The sequence below is a fragment of the Scyliorhinus torazame genome, chromosome 6 (genome assembly GCF_047496885.1).
Source record: "Scyliorhinus torazame isolate Kashiwa2021f chromosome 6, sScyTor2.1, whole genome shotgun sequence".
Taxonomy (NCBI): domain Eukaryota; kingdom Metazoa; phylum Chordata; class Chondrichthyes; order Carcharhiniformes; family Scyliorhinidae; genus Scyliorhinus; species Scyliorhinus torazame.
This window is the reverse complement of record NC_092712.1, coordinates 165,209,891-165,231,122: the sequence shown is the minus strand read 5'-3', so window position 1 is coordinate 165,231,122 and position 21,232 is coordinate 165,209,891. Positions and strand designations below refer to the sequence as shown.

The 21,232-nt window shown below is 42.3% G+C and overlaps 1 protein-coding gene across 7 annotated transcripts in view; it reads right to left on the bottom strand.

Annotated features, from left to right (window-relative positions):
- The window catches only part of ppp1r9a (protein phosphatase 1, regulatory subunit 9A), a 489,701-nt gene that overhangs the window by 104,201 nt on the left and 364,268 nt on the right, over positions 1 to 21,232 (bottom strand). For all 7 annotated transcript variants that reach the window (XM_072509043.1, XM_072509045.1, XM_072509048.1 and 4 more), the window contains 3 exons: positions 16,719 to 16,948; positions 16,537 to 16,633; positions 11,084 to 11,276 (listed from right to left, as the gene is read on the bottom strand). In XM_072509043.1, the coding sequence (XP_072365144.1) occupies positions 11,084 to 11,276; positions 16,537 to 16,633; positions 16,719 to 16,948 (520 nt within the window). The remainder of the gene's footprint in view (positions 1 to 11,083; positions 11,277 to 16,536; positions 16,634 to 16,718; positions 16,949 to 21,232) is intronic.

The window sequence follows — 21,232 nt, the reverse complement described above, 5'->3', positions numbered from 1 at the left end:
AGCCGCGGGGATTAAACCCAGGCTCTTATACCCCGCCTATCTGGACGGAGCCCAGTAGGCGGCGGATCCAATCGGGATCCAGCATCTGTCCTCCAATAGCTCCTCGGCATTCATGGTGTACCGTATTACCCCTAATACATACCACCACACTGACCTTGTTTAATAAAGTTAATTTTTGTTTGTTCAAACCCGCGAAATATTGTCGCTTTCTTCTCAATGTCTGGAATCCCAAACGTTATCTACTTTAAACAAAACGCTCTTGGTCCCCAACCATATCTTACAAAAACTTGGGACTCTGGTCTAGGATAATAACATAAGTGGTCTGTGGATGAGGCTCTAAAAAGAGAGCAGTGGGAATGGTGAAAAAGACGGAAAGAAAAAGGGACCAAGAGGAATGTTGGTGAGTGAGTTTGCCTCATTCGATGGTGGTAGTTTTTGTCAAATGACAGATGAGGGGGTGTTGGGGGAGATGTGGAAGACCATAATCTTGTTCAGTTGTGGGAGAGGTTGGGGCATGGGAGGAGTGTGCAGGTGTTGAGGCTGAAATCTGTTATGGAGAAGGGATGAGAAGCAGATTGCATGGGTGTTGACATTGATCTGAAGTCAAATTCCTGCTTGGAGGTTACAAAAGGACAGGGTTTAAGAAGTCTCCTCAGTGAAGGCGACAGATGAACGGAGAATGTGTCAAATCATGTTAGGTGTGAAATTCATACAATACAATTTATTCTTCACTTCACCACTTTGCAGTGGCATTTAGTGATTTATGTATGGACATTCAAATTGTTTTGCTTTTCCATGGTTTAGTCTCTTGCCATTGAGAAAATGTGTTCTGTCCACCTGTCAGTCTTGCTCACTCAATTAATTTATTTGGGTCCTGTTGCAACTTCCTACTTCCATGCATACAACTTAGTACTCCTGCTAACTAACGGGGCTTATACAGATTGTATTTGCAGGGTGTTCCAAAAATCTATGCAAATATAGTTTTCAAAAAACCTTTCTGAAATGTACGAAACAAGAACAACAAAGAATATGATCCACATTTACATGGCTAGAATGAAGGAATAATCAGAATTCTTTGAACCACATCCAGGCACTATCACCTTACTCAAGGGAATCTATGACATAATAATTAATTCATTAACCCACTGGAATTGCACATATGTATGTTGATGTTTTGCTTGTAGGAAGCAAACAAATTACAGAGAACAAAATATAAAGATTAGAAATGACTTTTCTTTAACATTTCTGCTATCTTTGAGTCTCCCAAAACAGTATTTTAAAAAATCTAGGGACTTCAACAATTTCATATCCTAAATCACCAAAATGTACATTTCCAAATGAAAATGGGCATGTGTACGATTCCTCTTGCAGCAGCATAACTGGTTAAATGTTGGTCCTAATATGAGATTTAAGAAAAACATCTACAAAGATATAAAAAATTAAATTAATATTTTTTACATCTGCAATTTTGACCACTTGGGCAATCAGGAATCCAAATACTCAATATATGCAAGCGAGGAGCTCTTTTCTTCCGAACCTGATGGATTATTACAGGGCAGCAAATGTGCAGAAGGTACGGAGCTGGGTCAGAGGGGTTGACGTCCAGTGGGTCAGAATGGACGAGAGTTTGTGAGGGGGTCAGGATTGAAGGCACTAGCAACAGCGCCGCTCCCGACGGCCCCGGGGAAATACTCAGGGAGTCCGAATAACTTTGTTGAGAATTTGGAGGCAATTTCACCGGCACTTCGGGCTGGGGGCAGGGTCAAGCGAAATGCTGATGCGGGGGATCTAGATTTGAGCCAGGGCAGTGGGAAGAGAAAGGAACTAGGACACTAAAAGATTTGCTTCTTGAGGGTCAGTTTGCAGGATTGAAGGAACTGGGAGAGAAGGACGGGCTGGAGCAGGGGCAAATATTTTGATACATGCAGGTTCGAGACTTTGCCATAAAGGAGATACAGAGCTTCCCTGTAGAGCCAGCCTCCACATTGCTGGAGGAGGTGCTGACGACAGGGGGACTGGACAAGAGGGGTAGTGTCGGTGGTTTACGGGGCTCTTTTGGAAGAGGAGATGACACCGCTGGATGTGATCAAGGCAAAGTGGGAGGAAGAGTTGGAGAGGGTATGGGAGAGGGGTTCTGGTGTGAGGTGCTCCGGAAGGTGAACGCCTCCATCTCGTGCGCGAGGTTGGGGCTGATACAGCTGAATGTGGTATATAGAACACACCTCACAAGGGCGAGGATGAGCCGGCTCTTTGAGGGGGTAGAAGATTAGTATGAGCATTGCGGGGGGGGGGGGGGGGGGGGCCTGCATACCACGTTCATATGTTTTGTTCCTGTCCAAAGCTGGAGGATTATTGGAAGGAGGTTTTTAGGCTAATCTCTAAAGTGGTGCACGTGCAACTGGACCCGGGCCCTCGGGAGGCCAAATACGGGGTGTCGGACCTGGCGGGGTTGGAAACGGGTGCAGAGGCAGATGTTGTCGCCTTCGCCTCGTTGATCGCCCGAAGGCGGATCCTGTTGGGATGGCGATCAACTTCTTCGTCCTGTGCCCTGGTGTGGCGGGGGGACCTGCTGGAATTTTTGACTCGAGAAGATCAAATTTGAACTGAGGGGAAGGATGGAGGGTTTCTACAATTCATGGGCGTTATTCATTATGCACTTTCGAGAATTGGATTACATCGAACATTAGGGGGGGTTGGGAGGAGGGGGACTGACTGTATGTGTTAATGGTGACTATGGGTGATTCCGGATTCTTTTTCGTTATATGTTTATGTTGACATGCGGGATGCGGTTTGGGGATTTGGTGGGAGGATGGGATTGTTGTTATTGATATGGAGATTGACATTGCATTCCTTACTGATTATTGTTTATTGTTGGTGGGTGTAAATTTGGGAGAAAATGTGAAAAAGGAGAATTAAAATATATATATTTTTTTAAAGCGAGGAACTCGTTAATAATCAAAACATTAATGACCATTTTTTAAAGCCATCAGCAACAACAGTAGAAAATTGATTCACATGCTATTAATACATTCTGTAAGCACGATAAAATCAACATCTGAAATCAAAAACTTTACCCCACAAAGGTATTTTTTTCATCAAGTAGTTCCTGGTTTCAACCCATGAAAGACTTTCCAACCATGCAAAAACAGTTCAGGTAGCTCTGGGACTCAGATTTTCTGCCCTGCTGCAACTGGATAGTTGTTGATTCAGAATTTGATCTATTTAACTAGGTCAATGCAAAGTTCCCCAAATATATAGTAATTATTGTATTTTCCATGTATGTGTGGATAACCATTAGCAAATTAATAAAGGAATTAAAAAATGTGGATTCAAGTTTGATTAATCATACAAAAGTTTCAACCTCGCCTGTACTATATTCAGTCAGCTTCTGGCAAAGAAAGCTGATGCACAATGCCCCAAGTATTGGGTACCTTTACAAGGATGACAGCAAGTCAGGATTTAAAATCCCAAGTTGAATTCGGTCTCATGATCAATGTTGACAAGGCAAAGGTAATGGGTATGGGTGGAATGACCTGCAAGATTCTGATCAACAGAGTTCAGCTTGAATAGGTTAATACCTTGGGTCACTCATCATGGAAGATTAAGATTCTACCAAAGCAAGTTGGGTTAGATTTAACAAGGCTCATTGCTCTGTGCGCTTACTTAAAAGAGTGCGGAGTCGCCAAAGCATCCCGGTTATAACAAAATTGGTCTGCTGAAAGCAACATATAGTGTGGACAATGGCAATATATCGCTGCAAAAGCTGGACCATCAGGAACATAAGAACTAGGAGCAGGAGTAGGCCATCTGGCCCCTCGAGCCTGTTCCACCATTCAATGAGATCATGGCTGATCTTTTTTGGACTCAGCTCCACTTTCTGGCCCTACCACCATAACCCTTAATTCCTTTATTCTTCAAAAAACGATCTATCTTTATCTTAAAAACATTTAATGAAGGAGCCTCAACTGCTTCACTGGGCAAGAAATTCCATAGATTCACAACTCTTTGGGTGAAGAAGTTCCTCCTAAGCTCCTTTCTCAGTCCTAAATCTACTTCCCCTTATTTTTAGGCTATGCCCCCTAGTTCTGCTTTCACCCGCCAGTGGAAACAACCTGCCCGCATTTATCCTATCTATTCCCGTCATAATTTTATATGTTTCTATAAGATCCTCCCGCATCCTTCTAAATTCCAATGAGTACAGTCCCAATCTACTCAACCTCTCCTCGTAATCCAACCCCCTCAACTCTGGGATTAACTTAGTGAATCTCCTCTGCACACCCTCCAGCGCCAGTACGTCCTTTCTCAGGTAAGAAGACCAAAACTGAACACAATACTCCAGATGTGGCCTCACTAACACCTTATACAATTGCAGCATAACCTCCCTAGTCTTAAACTCCATCCCTCTAGCAATGAAGGACAAAACTCCATTTGCCTTCTTAATCACCTGTTGCACCTGTAAACCAACCTTTTGCGACTCATGCACTAGCACACCCAGGTCTCTCTGCACAGCAGCATGTTTTAATATTTTATCATTTAAATAATAATCCCTTTTGCTGTTATTCCGACCAAAATGGATAACCTCACATTTGTCAACATCTGCCCATTCACTTAACATATCCAAATCCCGCAGCAGGCTTCCGGTATCCTCTGCACTTTTTGCTTTACCACTCATCTTAGTGTCGTCCACAAACTTGGACACATTGCACTTGGTCCCCAACTCCAAATCATCTATGTAAATTGTTAACAATTGTGGGCCCAACACTGATCCCCGAGGGACACCACTAGCTACTGCTTGCCAACCAGAGAAACACCCATTAATCCCCACACTTTGCTTTCTATTAATTAACCAATCCTCTAGCCATGCTACAACTTTACCCTTAATGCCATGCATCTTTATCTTATGCAGCAACCTTTTGTGTGGCACCTTGTCAAAAGCTTTCTGGAAATCCAGATATACCACATCCATTGGCTCCCCGTTATCTACTGCACTGGTAATGTCCTCATAAAATTCCACTAAATTAGTTAGGCACGACCTGCCCTTTATGAACCCATGCTGCGTCTGCCCAATGGGACAATTTCCATCCAGTTGCCTCGCTATTTCTTCCTTGATGACTTGATGATAGATTCCAGCATCTTCCCGACTACCTAAGTTAAGCTAACTGGTCTATAATTACCCGCTTTCTGCCTACCTCCTTTTTTAAACAGTGGTGTCATGTTTGCTAATTTCCAATCCGCCGGGACCACCCCAGAGTCTAGTGAATTTTGGTAAATTATCACTAGTGCATTTGCAATTTCCCTAGCCATCTCTGTTAGCACTCTGGGATGCATTCCATCAGGGCCAGGAGATTTGTCTACCTTTTGCCCCATTTGCTTGCCCATCACTACCTCCTTAGTGATAACAATCATCTCAAGGTCCTCACCTGTCATACCTCATTTCCATCAGTCACTGGCATGTTATTTGTGTCTTCCACTGTGAAGACCGACCCAAAAAACCTGTTCAGTTCCTCAGCCATTTCCTCATCTCCCATTATTAAATCTCCCTTCTCATCCTCTAAAGGGCCAATATTTACTTTAGCCACTTTTTTTTGTTTTATATATTTGTAGAAACTTTTACAATCTGTTTTTATATTCTGAGCAAGTTTACTCTCATAATCTATCTTACTCTTCTTTATAGCTTTTTTAGTAGCTTTCTGCTGCCCCCTAAAGATTTCCCAGTCCTCTAGTCTCCCACTAATTTTTGCCACTTTGTATGTTTTTTCCTTCAATTTGATACTCTCCCTTATTTCCTTAGATATCCACGGTCAATATTCCCTCTTTCTACCGTCCTTCCTTTTTGTTGGTATAAACCTTTGCTGAGCACTGTGAAAAATCGCTTGGAAGGTTCTCCTTCTGTTTTACCATAAAGTCTTTGCTCCCAGTCTACCTCAGCTAGCTCTTCTTCCATCCCATTGTAATCTCCTTTGTTTAAGCACAAAACACTAGTGTTTGATTTTACCTTCTCAACCTCCATCTGTATTTTAAATTCCACCATATTGTGATAACTCCTTCGGAGAGGATTCCTAACGATGAGATCATTAATCAATCCTGTTTCATTACACAGGACCAGATCTAGGACCGCTTGTTTCCTCGTAGGTTCCATTACATACTGTTCGAGGACATTATCGCGGATATATTCTATAAACTCCTCAAGGCTGGCTTGACCGACCTGGTTAAACCAATCGACATGTAGATTAAAATCCCCCTTGAGAACTGCTGTACCATTTCAACTTGCATCCGTTATTTCTTTGTTTATTGCCTGCCCCACCATACTTTTACTATTTGGTGGCCTATAGACTACTCCTATCAGTGACTTTTTCGCCTTACTATTCCTGATTTCCACTCAAATGGATTCTTTAAAAAAAAAAAAATTTAGAGTACCCAATTCAATTTTTCCAATTAAGGGGCAATTTAGCGTGGCCAATCCACCTACCCTGCACATCTTTGGGTTGTGGGGGCGAAACGCACGCAAACACAGGGAGAATGTGCAAACTCCACATGGACAGTGACCCAGAGCCGGGATCAAACCTGGGACCTAGGTGCCGTGAGGCAGCAGCACTAACCACTACACTCAAATGGATTCAACCTTATCCTCCATAGCACCGATATCATCCCTTACTATTGCCCGGATGTCATCCTTAAATAACAGAGCTACACCACCTCCCTTACCATCCACTCTGTCCTTCCATATAGTTTGATACCCTTGGATATTTAACTCCCAGTTGTGACCATCCTTTAACCATGTTTCAGTAATGGCCACTAAATCATAGTCATTCATGATGATTTGCGCCATCAACTCATTTACCTTATTCCGTGGAAGAGTGACAAAGCTCAAATATGTTCATTTGAAATGAGAGGACTATCAGATAGATATTACAGGTGTGTCATGGGCAGTCAAGCAGTCAAATGAGTGGGTGCTCAAGTAAACTGGTGTTATGAGGAACTTGTTTGAGGTAGTGATATCAAGGAAGCTCACATGTGGACAGGTGGGGAGTGTTTGTGGGAAAAAGGTAATGCAAGACAAAATACCTCAAAAATGTGATGGTATGGATGGATAATATCAGAACGTGGACTGGCCTCTCTATGGCAGTCATTTTCAAACCCAGGGCCACGACCCGCAGGTGAGTTGCGGACAGGTGTCGGAAGGGTTGCGGGGCCATGCGTCATGGCGGTCCCGATCGCGGGACCATATGTCACAGCGTTCCCAATCGCGGGAAGAAGTGCCCAACGTCGTGACTGGCTTTTAAAAGTGCCGCCGGCCATCGGCTTTCAGAATGCTGGCCGTTCTGCGCATGCCTACTCCCTCAGCAATGCGCAGGCCCGGAGCCCAGCAGGGCAGAACGCCTCCTCCTGACGTCAGCGTTCTGCCCAGAACAGATTTTTTTTCAAATCGCTGGTGTCTTCCTGCTTGGAGTGGTGGCAGAAAGCAGGTCACGTGCCAAGAACGCTGACGTCACGTGTTCTGGGCACGAGAGAAAACTCCAGTGCCTCTGGTGACCAACCAGAGCTGAAAGAAGCTGAAAACAGGAACAAAGGAGCATAAAGATGATTACTTGAGATATGGGTTATTAATTGTGCAACTGCAAATCAGGATTCAAAGTTCACCCGTGTTATACGGAGGGAAGCATTGGCAAATGAAAGTTCAAAACCCTCAAAACTTCAAAAACATTTGAAGACTAAGCATGATGAGTTAGAGGACAAACCTCTATTTTTTTGAACTGATGCAGTGAGATCTTAACTCATCAGCTGAAGTCATCATCAGAAATGTAACGTTGAACAACAAAGAAAGTGAGATCACAAGGACTAAGCAGACTCACCTGTCGCATAAAAGGTAAGTGAAAATGGTGGGTCGCGAAGTTCGGGCGATGTGGGACGCGATGGTCGTCTGGTTGGTAAAAATGGGTCCTGGGCAAAAAAGTTTGAAAAACACTGCTCTATGGGACAGGCAGCGAGGGCAGCAGATCTCTATATATATATATATATATATATATATATAAAAACATTAATTTTTCCAAGTCATGTCAATATTGTTTAAGCCCCCAATCACCCTCACACACAATCTGAATCACCTTTGATTTTCTGCAGGAACACCTGGGCTTTGCACTATGTATTAGTTGATGACACAGGACAAGAATCAGAACACATGTGAAAATGCAGCACAAACCCACATCCTATAACTTTTACATAATTACACTGCAATAGTAATAGACAGTTCAACTCAACAGAGCTCATGGGGTTTCCCATACACTAAAGTTTAATTAAACATAATGAAAAATAACTTGAACTTATATAATTCTTTGAATACTTTGGTACAAGGGGGGTGGTGGGGGCAGAAGAGAAGAGATGCTGCTTTTTATTCTCTTTCTTTTTTTATTCTTTCATGGGATGTGGGCATCGCCAGAAAGGCCAGTATTTGTTACATGTCCCTAATTGCCATTGAGAGCACTTAAGAATCAACCACATTGCTGTGGGTCTGGAGTCACATGTAGGCCAGAACAGGCAAGGACAGATTTCCTTCTTTAAAGGGCACTTGTGAACTAGATGGGCTTTTACTGCAATTAATACTGGTTTTATGGTTATCATTGCTGAGTCTATCTTTTCAATTACAGGTTCTATTAATTAATTGAATTTAAATTCCTGTCTGGGTGTGATTTGAACCTGTAAGCATTAAGCCTGGACCTTTGGATTACCAGTTCAGTGGTGGATCGACTCCCTTACCATATCCCACTGTCAAGGTATTTTATCAAATGAGGGACCAGAATCAGGCAGGGTCAGCATGGTCCTGGACTTACCACCATGTCCCGGTCAATTGCTGAACTCCACTGCCTGCCCTAACTGCAGTACCATCAATGGCCACTGCTCCCAATTGGCAGCCAATTTAAATATCTGAAGGTCCTATTAAGTTCCATTTTATGAGGCTATCTGAATTTTGCTGATCGTGGATTGAACTCAACACCGTGTGAGAAGGCTGCCAGTTAAATAGAAGTAGTTTCCCAGCTGCAGCCCCACAGGAAAGAAAACATTTTGATGTGGGCTGCAGGTAGAGAATGCGACAAAGAAGGCAGCAGCAGTCCCCCCCCCTCCCGGTGATGCTACTAAGTTGTCGGCTCTCGCACTGGAAACATGGGGCTGAATTTTACTGGCCATCTGTAGGTGGGAAAACTGGCAAGTGGACCCATAAATTAGGACATCGTGCCATCGGTGGCAAACCCGCCACCAGTCCACCCAACCCTGACATGATTTTAAGACAGGGGTGGTGTCCTGTTGGTTGCCTGCTTGTGACCCAAATTAATATTTAATTTAGGGTTTCATCCCGCCACGACTCAGATATAACAGGCAGCGGGAGAGGCCTTCACCCAACATAGAGTCCAGCAGATTTAAACCTGGGGGGACGGGTAGGGGGCACTTCCTTCCCAGGCCCTCTGAGTTAATCAGGGAGAAGGAAGTGCCCCCTACCCGCCTACAGGTGGCCCGTAAAATTCAGTTCCATCTTTCCAGTCAGAGAGCCAACAACTCTTTGCCTTTCCACATCCATCATTCTCCCTATTGGTCTAACATGGCCCATACCCCCCTCGCTGTGACTAGTCAGCATGGCCCTGGAGAGATGTTGGACTTACCTCCATATCCGGGTCAATTGCTGAACTCCACCTCCTGCCCTAACTGCAGTACCATCAATGGCCACTGCTCCCAATTGGCTCTGCTGCCATCCAATTGGCCAGCAGCTCTATGAGGTGAACTTCTCCCTGGAGCCAGAGGCACGTCCCGCCTCATACTAAGCAAATGGCTGTCACTCGAAAAATTAAAGAGGAACGAGCCAGCTAAGTCATGGTAGGTTCATCCCCAAATTGATGCGGAGGAGCATAACCTCAGTGCAATTCAGCTCGTACAGATCTAGAAAATTCTCCTGAAAACACTCTACTCTTGCCACTCTCTGCCCTATACATTATTAATATTTCAGTCTATATCAAGGTAATTATAATATCCCATATAATTACTCCATAATTCTGGCACCTGTCTGTAATTTCCTTGCAAATGTGTACCTATACATCTTTCCCACTAGTAGGTGGTCTTAGGCTACATGCAGCAATGTAATGGTACCTCTATTGTTTCTTCGATGTAACTAAATAGATTCTGTCCTTGTTGTTCTGGGATATCCTCTCTCTCCAACACTGTAATGTTCTCCTTAATAAATACTGCTATCCCTCCACCTTTTTTTCCTGAACACCTGTTATCCAGGAATATATAGCACCCAGTCCTGCCTTTTGTAGAGTCAGGTCTCCATTATCGCCACCACATCATATTTTGATGTGACTATCTATGACTGCAGCTGATCAACCTTATTTACCACACTCCACGCATCCACATAGATGCACAATAATGTTAATTTAGACCATATTACATTCCCTCTTACCCATACCCCACCTAAGACATTACTATTTGTTTCTCTATTGCTATCTCAAATATCACCCGGTTCCCATACCCCTGCAAGTTAGTTTGAACCTTCACCAGTAGCACTTGCAAATTACCCCTCAAGGATATTGGTCTGATATCTGTTCAGGTGTAACCTATCTGGTCCTTACAGGTCTCATCTCCCATAGAACAGATTCCAACGCCCCAGGAATTCAAAGCCCTCCCTCCTGTACCAGCTACGCATTCATCTGCTCCACCCTCTACTTTCTATACTCACATGTGTGTGGTACAGGGAGTAATCTTGGGATTGTCAACTTTGAGGTCGTCTTTGCTAGTTTCCTTCCTAGCTCCCTAAATTCTGTTTGTATGATCGCCATTTCACAGTATGTAATAGAAATCTACATGCAGTAAAGATAGCAAAAGACATTTAGTTTTCAAAAAAAATAAAAATAAAAAAATAATTTTTTTTACTAAGTCTTCATGTTTTCAATAAGAAGCTGAAAATTCTCTACTTTAGATATTCTTTCATGTCTAGTGATGGATCATCCAATAATAAAAGATACTCTAAACAGTTTCCAAAATCAAACCAGAAAGGATTAAAATGCATGTGTCCTTTACTTATATCAGGTCTCCCCACCTTCAATTGAACCATCAAGATTGTATTCCTGCATTCTCGTCAAGCTATCAACAGCTTTTAGAGGAAGTGCTCTCATTGTATCCATGAGTGATGTTTTCCTTTCTTGCTCCTCTCCAAAGATGTTATTGTTATTGTTCATTTGTGTTCCATTGCCCCTTGTTAATTTTTGAAGTTCGACCTTCAGTTCTGCAATCTAGAAAATGGAATTTTTGTTTTAAATCGAGGCTGAAAGGCATAGAGTTTTACAGGACAAAAAGAGAACCTTTGGCCCATCGTGTCTGCGTTGGCCATCAAGTACCTATCCATTCGAATCCAATTTTCCAGCACTTGGCATTTCAGGTGCTCATCTAAATGCTTTTTAAATGCTGTGAGTTCACCGCCTCCACCATCCATTTAGGCAGAGAGTTCCAGGTTTCTACTACCCTCTGGGTGAAAAGGTTCTTTCATCCTCTCCTGCCCCTTATCTTAAATCTATGCCCACTAGTTACTGACCCCTCAAAGGGGAATAGTTCCTTCCAATCTACTCTATCTATGCCCCTCATAATTTTGTACACCTTGATCAGGTCCCCCTCAGTCTTCACTGCTCTAAGGAAAACAACCACAACCTCGCCACATAGCTCAAATGCTCCAGCCCAGGCAACATCCTGGTGAATCGCCTTTGCACCCTCATCCATCATATAGTGTGGCGACCAGAACTGCACACATTACTCCAGCTGTGGCCTAACCGGCATTTCATACAGCTTCACCATAACCTCTTCTTCTCTTACATTCTATGTCTCGGCTAATAAATGCAGGTATCCCGTATGGCTTTTTAATCAGCTCATCTACCTGTCTGGCTGCCTTCAGCGATCAATGGGCATGCACCCCAAGGTCCCTCAGGTCCTCTGTACTGTCTAGCTCCCAATCATTCATTGTGTATTCCCTTGCCTTGTTAGTTCTCCAAGTATACATCACATCACACTTTTCCGTGTTAAATTCCATTTGCCACTGTTCTGCCCATCTGACCAGCCCATCCATATCATCCTGTAATATAGTATTACTGTAAACAAATTGAGTTAATTGGTTTCAATGAGAATCTTATAACATTACCATCCCTTTGAAAGACTTATATAGCTTGTTTGAGGGGAATTAATAAACTATCTTACAAACTATACTTCCTGAATCCCAAACTGCCAATCAGCTTGCTATTGCCTGAAGTTTTGCCAATTTCTGGCTTACAAATATTAACAAGGTTAATTATTTTGGGTGGGTAACTAAACAGGACCAAGAGTAATTGTGGAATAATTTATGATTCAGAAAAAAATCTTCATACTTACAAAATGATACACCTTGCTATTTTACAGGGAGGGGGAGGTAGTGATGGGTTTTGGGGGCTGGGGGGGGGGGGGGGGGGAGAGAAAACGTCAGTGTGAGTTTCCTGGACGTTCTACACAATTTACCTGCAGGACCTTATTGAAAATTTTGTACACTAACTGGCAGCCCTTGTTGGCTTTCATACAGGGAGGCATGTGGCACCAAGACTGATGGAACGATTGTGGGCGATATTATACAGGATGGGGTCATGGGTATAATTGAGGGAGGGTCTATTCAGGTGCAATGGAAAGAGTGGACTGAGTTTTTAAAAAATTCATTCATGAAATGTGGACTTCACTGGCAAGGTCTACATTTATTGGCCATCCCCAATTGTCCCCCAGAGGGTGGTGGTGAGCCACTTTATTGAACCACTGCATTCTATGTTGTGGAGATACTTCCACAGTGCTGTCTGGTCGGGCATTCCAGGATTTTGACTCAATAACAATGAAGGAACAATGGTATAATACCAAGTCAGGATGGTGTGCGACATGGAGGGAAAGTGGCAGGTGGCGGTGCTCCAATGCACCAGCTGCCCTTGTTCTTCCAGGTGGTAGAGGTCACAGATTTTGGAGACACTGAAGAAGCCTTGGCCAGTTGCTTCAATGCATATCACAGATGGTATACGCTGCAGCCATGGTCTGCTAGTGGTGGAGGGAATTAACGTTTAAGGTAGTGGATGGGGTGCTAATCAAGCAGGCTGCTTTTGGCTTGGATACTGCCAAGCTGCTTGAGTATTGTTAGGGCCTTATTCATCCAGGCAAGTGGAGAGTATTCTATCACACTTCCAATGCATGCCTTGTAGATGGTGAAAATGTAGTGGTCAGGAGGTGAGAGACACACTGCAGAATATCCAGCCTCTGATCTGCTCTTGTAGTCACAGTATTCAAGTGGCTTGTTCAGTTAAGATTCTTGGCCGACTCCAGGGGAGGGAGAGTTCAGTGATGGCAATGCCTTTGAATGTCCAAGGTTAGATGGTTAGATTTGGTCATATTGGAGATGGTCATTGCCTGGCTTGTGTCCGAAATGAATGTCACTTACTACTTATTAGCTAAAGCCTGAATGTTATTTAGATCTTGCCCCATATGGATGAAGACTGTTTCATTATCTGAGGAATATTTAACACAGTACAATCAGCAGCGAACATCCTTGCCTCGGACCTTATGATGGAAGGTCACTGAAGTAAATGGAGAAAAACTGTTTCCATTCCAATCAGTCCAACTCCAAAGCAATACTTATTTCCCCTTCAAGCATCCATCTGACTCCTCCTGAAAGTTACCACCATATCGGTTTCCACTGATCCCCTAGGCAGTTCTCTTTAGACCACACCTCTAAACATGAAGAGATGTTCCCCCATCTCCCATTCTTGTTCTTTTTCCAATCATTCCAAATCTGTCCCCTCTGGCCAACAATTCTCTTGCCATTGGAAACAGTTTCTCCTCATTTACTCTATCAAAATCCTGCATGATTTTGAATACATATATAAAATCTCCCCTGAATTTTCTCTGCTCGAAAGAGAACTGTTTTTGTGCCTGGGAATTGTGCCCAATCGGAACCAGGTACAAATACACAAATGTATTGAACTCTCTCAATTTCAAAGATTTCAAAGTTAATATTCTAACACTCAGTTCTTATTACATCTACTTAAAATGTTATTAAACTTTGTAAAAAGGTTGGAAACATCAGGACTTGTATGATGCTATCTTACTATTGTAACACTATTTCAGTGCAGTCTTAACAGCCTCTCTGATGTCAAAGAATTGAAACCACACATTACTTCTTTTTAATTAGTGAGATTGTAATTTCAAAGTTTAAATAAACCAAAACCACATTCATCATATTCAAATAAACTAAAATATTTAGCATGCTCAAAATTAGATGCAGGGCAAGTTAAGAGATCTGAAGATTGGAGAGCATTTGGAAAATTAGTCATACCTTAATTATGTTCACATTTAAAACAAGTAAAAATAAATAGCCCAAAATATAAGTACTGGACTGATGATCAGCTAATTTCAATGGAATGAAAGGAGCCTAGTAGAGATTTAATTGGTTGGCAAAAAACTATAGATCAAAGAGCAGTGGCAAACAAATGTTTAAGTATGAGATTGATAAAGTACAGTTATGATTCCACTACAAGGGCAATGGCACTTTAAAAGCACAAATTTCTTGAATAAATAGAAATATTATGACAAAAATAACATTTAAAAGGCACATAACCCATACAGGAAATAAAATAGAAAAAAGCAAAGAGATATAAATAAGACTCTAAACTTTAGGGAGTGACGAAAGATATTTAGGAAGGCAAAGCAGGCATATGAAAGAATGCTTCCAATCAACGTAAAGAAAAATAAGTAGTATGTAAACATAAAATGGAAAGTGACAATTACAGCAAGGGGGAGATTGCTTAAAGGTAAAGGTAAAGTACCTTGTAATTGAGTGAGAGATAATGGCGGAGATACTTAATAAGTATTGTACCTTAATTCTGATGAAAGAAGGTGAATATAGCACTATATGACAGATGTGAAAGGCTAATGATTTGAGATAAACAATCAAAAGGGCAAATTAATGGAATTACAAATAGAAAACACCCAACCTGAAATGCTGTGATTTCAAAATACCCTGAAAGACACCAATTAATATTTTCCAAAAATCTTTGGAAATGGGAATTGGGCCAATTGATTAAACAAGCACTTTTCAACAACAAAAAAAGTATAAGCCAGAGAATGCAACAAAAATAGTTTTAGCTGTTGTCAAACATTTCTGTTACTCCCCATTATTGTGCCAGGTACACATAAAATGCCCGACCTGTACCTGACTGGATTTCTGTATTCATATCATTACTATGTCCTCTAGCATGGCCCCATTCTGCCCAGGACTTGCACTCGAAGCAGGGATGGACATCCAATTGCTGCTGCAGCCCTTATAGAGTGATAACAGTGGCAATAGTTGCTAGCTGTGGGATATGCCTAGTGCTGTGTGAAAACAGAGCATCTCTGGGGCTGCACAGTGGCACAAGGGCAGGACGGTGGCACAGTGATTAGCACTGCTGCCTCACAGCTCCTGGGTTCAAGGTTCAATTCCAGCCTCGGGTGACTGTCTCTGTGGAGTTTGCACTTTCTCCCAGTGTCTGCGTGCATTTCCTCCGGGTGCTCCGGTTTCCTCCCACAGTCCAAAGATGTGCAGGTTAGGTGGATTGGCCATGCTAAATTGCCCCTTAGTGTCCAAAAGGTTAGGTGGGGTTACTGGGTTACGGGGAAAGGGTGGAAGCCCGGACTTAAGTAGAGTGCTCTTTCCAAGAGCAGTGCAGACTTGATGGGCTGAATGGCCGCCTTCTGCACTGTAAATTCTATGATCTCTAGTCTTGAGAACCTATTGCGTTCCAGTGGAAGAAAAAATCCTCCTGCCCTTTAGCCTTCTGCTTTCCCCAATAAGACTTTCCAAATAGAGGGAGCCCTGGTACAAGAGCTACTAACAATGTTTTTATGAGAGTCAAATGGGTGTCCATCTGGTCCTCCTAAAGAAAAATGAAACAGGAGGAACCTTAACTCCCCGCTCCTTCATTTCAATATATTTATAATTTCCGCAACTGGTGTTCACAGAGATATGTTGCTTCTCTTATGGAAGCCCCAGAAATGCCAGGGGAAAATTGAGAGCTATAAGTCTCAGGCTCTTTTTCTTCTCTTTTGATCATGGGAGCAATTTTCCAAAGGCACATAAGAGGAACTTTGCAGGTATAGAGTCCATAATACAGGATATATTTAATGAATACTTAGATGTGTTTTAAGGCTCGAGTAAGGTCAGGTAAACCAGTGGAAAGGGGGTTCTGGAAGGAGGTCCTGTTTGCATAAGCCATGTTGGCTGGGGTTTGTTACTGGGGTGGAGGGGTTGGTTATTTTGTTCTTGTTGAAACCTGATATTTAAAATTGTTAAAATTATAAATGCCTCAATAAAATATTTTCTAAAAAAAATTGTAAGGTTTATGATTAAAAATGCAGGACATTTGTATGTACCAAAATGTATGCAACATTTTTATTTCTTCAAATTATTTCTAGAATTTTTAATACATTGTCAACCTACGAAGTTAACCCCCTGGTATCTCTTACCCTACTCTGAAGCTTCTGAACTTCTGCCGCATGTACTTTTTCAACTTCTTCAAATTTCTTTTTTTCAGCATCTTGATGTTTAACAAATTCTATTTCTCTGAAAAATTAAAGTTTCCGGGTTCAGTAAATTACTATTCAGCGTTCTGTTCATAGGTCAAGTGTTTTAAATTTAAATTTCTTACTTCTGCTGGTAATCTTTAATGAGTTTCTTGGCTTTGTTGTATTTCTTCTCTAAAGCTTGGTATTGGCTTTGGGTCTCTTTTAAATGTTCGTTGACAGTATGACAGAGGGTCTGTGCCTCAATCCAGTAGTTCTCCAGTTTCAACATCCTTTCTTTGTTCTCTTCAATACTCTGCTGGAGTTGTGTTTTTTCTAGTTCCCACTGAACTTTCTCATTCTCTGCTAACTGGAGCTGAAAAGTACAAGTAAATAACTTTAACGAAACAGCAGAATTATTAGTCATTCCCAAACTTTATTTTCTGCATGAAATTTATAAGCAAATATATATTTATTTTTATGAATGTGATGAGCATAAGTGCAGACGATCTCCTCGCATGGAGCTCGCAAGCAACAACCTAGGTAGAGACTGAGGGGCAGGTCAATGGCAACCCCCTCTGTTGCAGGTGCTGTATTTTAGTTGGGGTGATTTGAAAGTGACTCCAAATGCAAGGAAAAGTTAGAGGGTGACATACGACAACAATTGAAATGGTGAAATAAAAACAGAGAATGCAGGTGGTACTCAGGTCAGGCAGCTATATATATACACACACACACACACACACACACACACACACACAGATAGTGAGAGAGAGAGAGAGAAAGTTAACGGGTGGAATTTTCTTATTATTTGGCTGAATGGTGCAGTGGGCAGGAAAAACAGGGTAGAAGCCAATGGTCTGAAGAGCCTCTTGGTGAAAAAATGTAAGGTGTGGGTCCCCACAACTTCACGCAGAGCCAACTTAGTTTTTTTTTTAAAAAGAGGACACCCCAATTTTAAAACATAAAAATTAGAAACCTCTCCACCACAGACCTCCCTGTCCCCCGCACCCCCAGAACTCCACCCCATCCACACCAGAGCTGTCCCCACGGAATGGCCCCCCCCCGCCAGAACTCCTCCCTATCCACACCATGTTGGCGTGCCATTATGTTGACAGGATGACATGAATGGACAATCCAACGGGTAAATGAGGAAACATGACACCTGATAATGATATTTTAAATGGGGATCTCGACTTTCAAAGTCGAGATTTCTGTTACATCATTGATGATTGGGGGGAGGGGGAGGGCTATCCGCCAATGTAAAAGCCGCTTTGGGACTCCTTCTAGATTTCCCACCCCCGCTTCCACATTTCAACCTAGTTTCTGTTAGAGCAAAATAGGTCAGTGTTGCCTACTCAAGCGTACAAAGTCTCATTTTTTTTTTGCATTCTGTTTTGATCAGTCTGTTTTATATTTTACTCATTTCTGTATCTGTTTTTCTCCCGCACAATTCTTCCACTGGATGTTCTGAATGGTGAGAAAGGGGCCTTCTCCAGTTTTGTGTCACTTTCACCCCTCAAGATAGTTTTCTGGATTCTCAGACTTAGGTTTTCTCTTGCTTCACTGCTGGGAGGCAGGGTAGCACAGTGGCTAGCACTGTTGCTTCACAGCACCAGGGACGCGGGTTCAATTCCTGGCTTCAGTCACTGTCTGTGCGGAGTCTGCACATTCGCCCCGTGTCTGCGTGGGTCTCCTCCGGGTGCTCTGGTTTCCTACCACAAGTCCCGAAAGACATGTTTGTTAGGTGAATTGGACATTCTGAACTCTCCCTCAGTGTACCCGAACAGGCGACTGGGGTTTTTTCCACAGTAACTTCATTGCAGTGTTAATGTAAGCCTACCTGTGACATGAATAAAGATTATTATTATGGCTTCTGGTTCTTCGTCTTCTGGTTCACTGCAAGGTCACATTTCACTTGTGTCCCATAGGAATTTCCGGTTTCTCCTGTACTGTTGTCCATTTGGAGTCTTCACTATGTAAGATCTTGGTTCTCCTTTGATTCCTGGTACAACAGCAGGATTCTAGATCCCTTCCTGCTGAATTTTTACCATATCTTGCATGTTCAGTTCACAGAGGTCGTGCACCTCAATCGAAGTACTGTCTCTGCTTTTGCTGTCTCAATTGGAGCAGGTCTTGCATATTGTAGCTCACTGACTGTGGAAATAGAAGTTGGGGTGCTGTTGGAAGCTTAATTCTTAGCCTTCAGGAGCTGTGCTGGAGATGATCCATTGCCATTTAATGGTGTATTTCAGAAATCCAGCAGAGCCAGGTAGGCTTTTGCCTTCTTCAACAGGTGTTTTAAGGTCTGCACGGTACTTTCCACCATTCCGTTAGATTGTGGATATTTGGGAATTGACATTGTGTGGCAAAACTCCAATCCTGTGCAAATTTGTGGAACTCAATGCCTGAGAATTGCGGACTGTTGTCAGAGATGAGCACTTCAGGTATGTCTTGGCGAGCAAAAATTAATTTCAAATGTTTTATTAATGATGCTTTTGCTATACTTTCTCAGCAGCACAGACTCACAAACCTTATGAGTAATTATCTACTGCTAGTAGCTACTCACTGTATCAAGTGTGAACAACTCCTCTCAAATTTTCTGGCAGGGCCTATTTCAAACACTGCGTGTTCTGCAGCATTTCTTTCCTCAGTATTGCAGCAATTTTCTTTTCTCCCTTGAGAAATATTCCTTCTGCTTCATGAAAATCCTCATTAAATTTCTAGTTCTCTTGCACAGCAGATGCAGATGTGTGGGCCAGCTAGTTTGCACAATTTGTTGCAGTTTGCTCAGGGTCATGTCGTTATTGATCACTTCCCTGGTCTCATCCAGTTTTGTTACAGGCACAGCTAAGTTCTTGTTAGCATGTGAACCTGCACTTCTGTTTCTTTGTTCTCTTCCGTGATGGTTAGGTGTCTACGATGTATATTTCTTTGCCTGGTTTGTATTTAATTTGGACTTGGTACTTCCGCAGATGCAGTAGTAATGTTTGGATTTTTGGTGGTGCAGAGTTCAGGAGATTTTTTTAAGTATAGCTTTCAAAAGTTTATGATCAGACTCTACCTTCGCTTCTTTGCCATAGACAAACTGGTGGAAGCATTCTCGGCCAAATAAAATTTCTAGCATTTCTCTGTGGGCATAACACTACTGTGTTTCAGTCATTGCCTTTGAAGCATATGCCATTGTTGCCTCATTTTTCAAAGGGACAGCTCTCAGGCTGGTTTTTGAAGCATCCATTTATATCTTGACCAACTGACTGAAATTATAATACTTTTATCACTGGTGTCCGGGTCAGTGTTCTGTTTTAGATTGGTCAAAGCTTTTTGGTGACTTTGTTCCTCGTGCCAGTCCACATCATTTTGTAGCAGTTTTCTGAGAGGTGCTGTCAGGTCTGACATGTGCGGAATGAATTTTGCAAGATAGGTCACCATTTCCAAAAACCTCTCCAAGCCTTTATTACATTCTGTAAGTGGCATGTTTACGACTGCTTCGATTTTACTCTAGTCCGGGTTCAGTCCCTCACTTATTAGCGCATGTCCCAAGTTCTTGATTTCATGAAGACCTACTTTGTACTTTTCCTTCTTCAACTTGGAAGATGTTTTCTCTCGCTCTTGCCAGCACCTTCCTCAGTTTGTGTTTGTGTCCTTCTTGTGTGGCTCCTCAGACCAGGTTTCCATGCCCTCTAATCCTTCAAACAGCTGTTTTGCTGTGGAACACCTTAGGAGCTGAATTAATACCAAAAGGTCAGCATATAAACCCTCTCGCGCCCCATTAGGTACGGAGATAGCAAGATTGAGAGTGACCTCTCCGAACGAGTGTAAAATTCCACATCCTGTGACTGCTGAAGCCAATCTGGCACCACTGTTTTGAAAACCAGCTGTCCCTACCAGCAAAATAGCTTAATAGTTCATCCAGCCTGACCTACCAGAAGCTTAAACTCGCTTCCAAGACTGAAGTATTTGGAATCAGCTAACTCACACTTGATCTTTTCAACTGTGGGCAACTGATAATATTTTCTTTCTACTGCCTGGTTTAAGTCTCTAGAATCATAGAATCAAACCCAGGTTCCTGGCGCTGTGAAGCAACAGTGCTAACCAGTGTGTTACCGTGCCATCCAGACAGACTGTCATATTCCCATCTGATTTTTCTACAATTACAATTAGATTAATCCACTTAGTCGGTTCTTCAATTTTCTTGATGTGAAGTCTCTCCATTCTGTCAAACTCTGTTTTCATTTGGTTTCTTAGCATTACTGGTACTTTCCTGGGTGAATTTTGGGTGTCACAGTTAGTCAGTCAGTCTTGATGGTATGTTCTCCCTTTAGGCAACCAACCCACTGGAACTCAGGGTGTCATCAGACGTGACAATCATTATTCTCTTGATTAGCTTCAGATTTTCACAAGTTTTGATTCAAGAATGGGTTTTGAATCAGTTTTGAGTCACTATAAGGATGTATCGACCTTCTACAGCAATTTCTTCATCTGCATAAGTAGCCATTTTTGTTTTCATTAGCTGTTCTCCTTTGCCTATCTTAGGGTACAGGCTTATGGGAATAGCATTTGCTTGTCCACCTGTGTCAAGTTTGAAATTCAACATGTTAAGCAATTTTTAAACAAACCTTTCTATTCGTCTTCTTTCAAATTTGTTATTACTGCACCA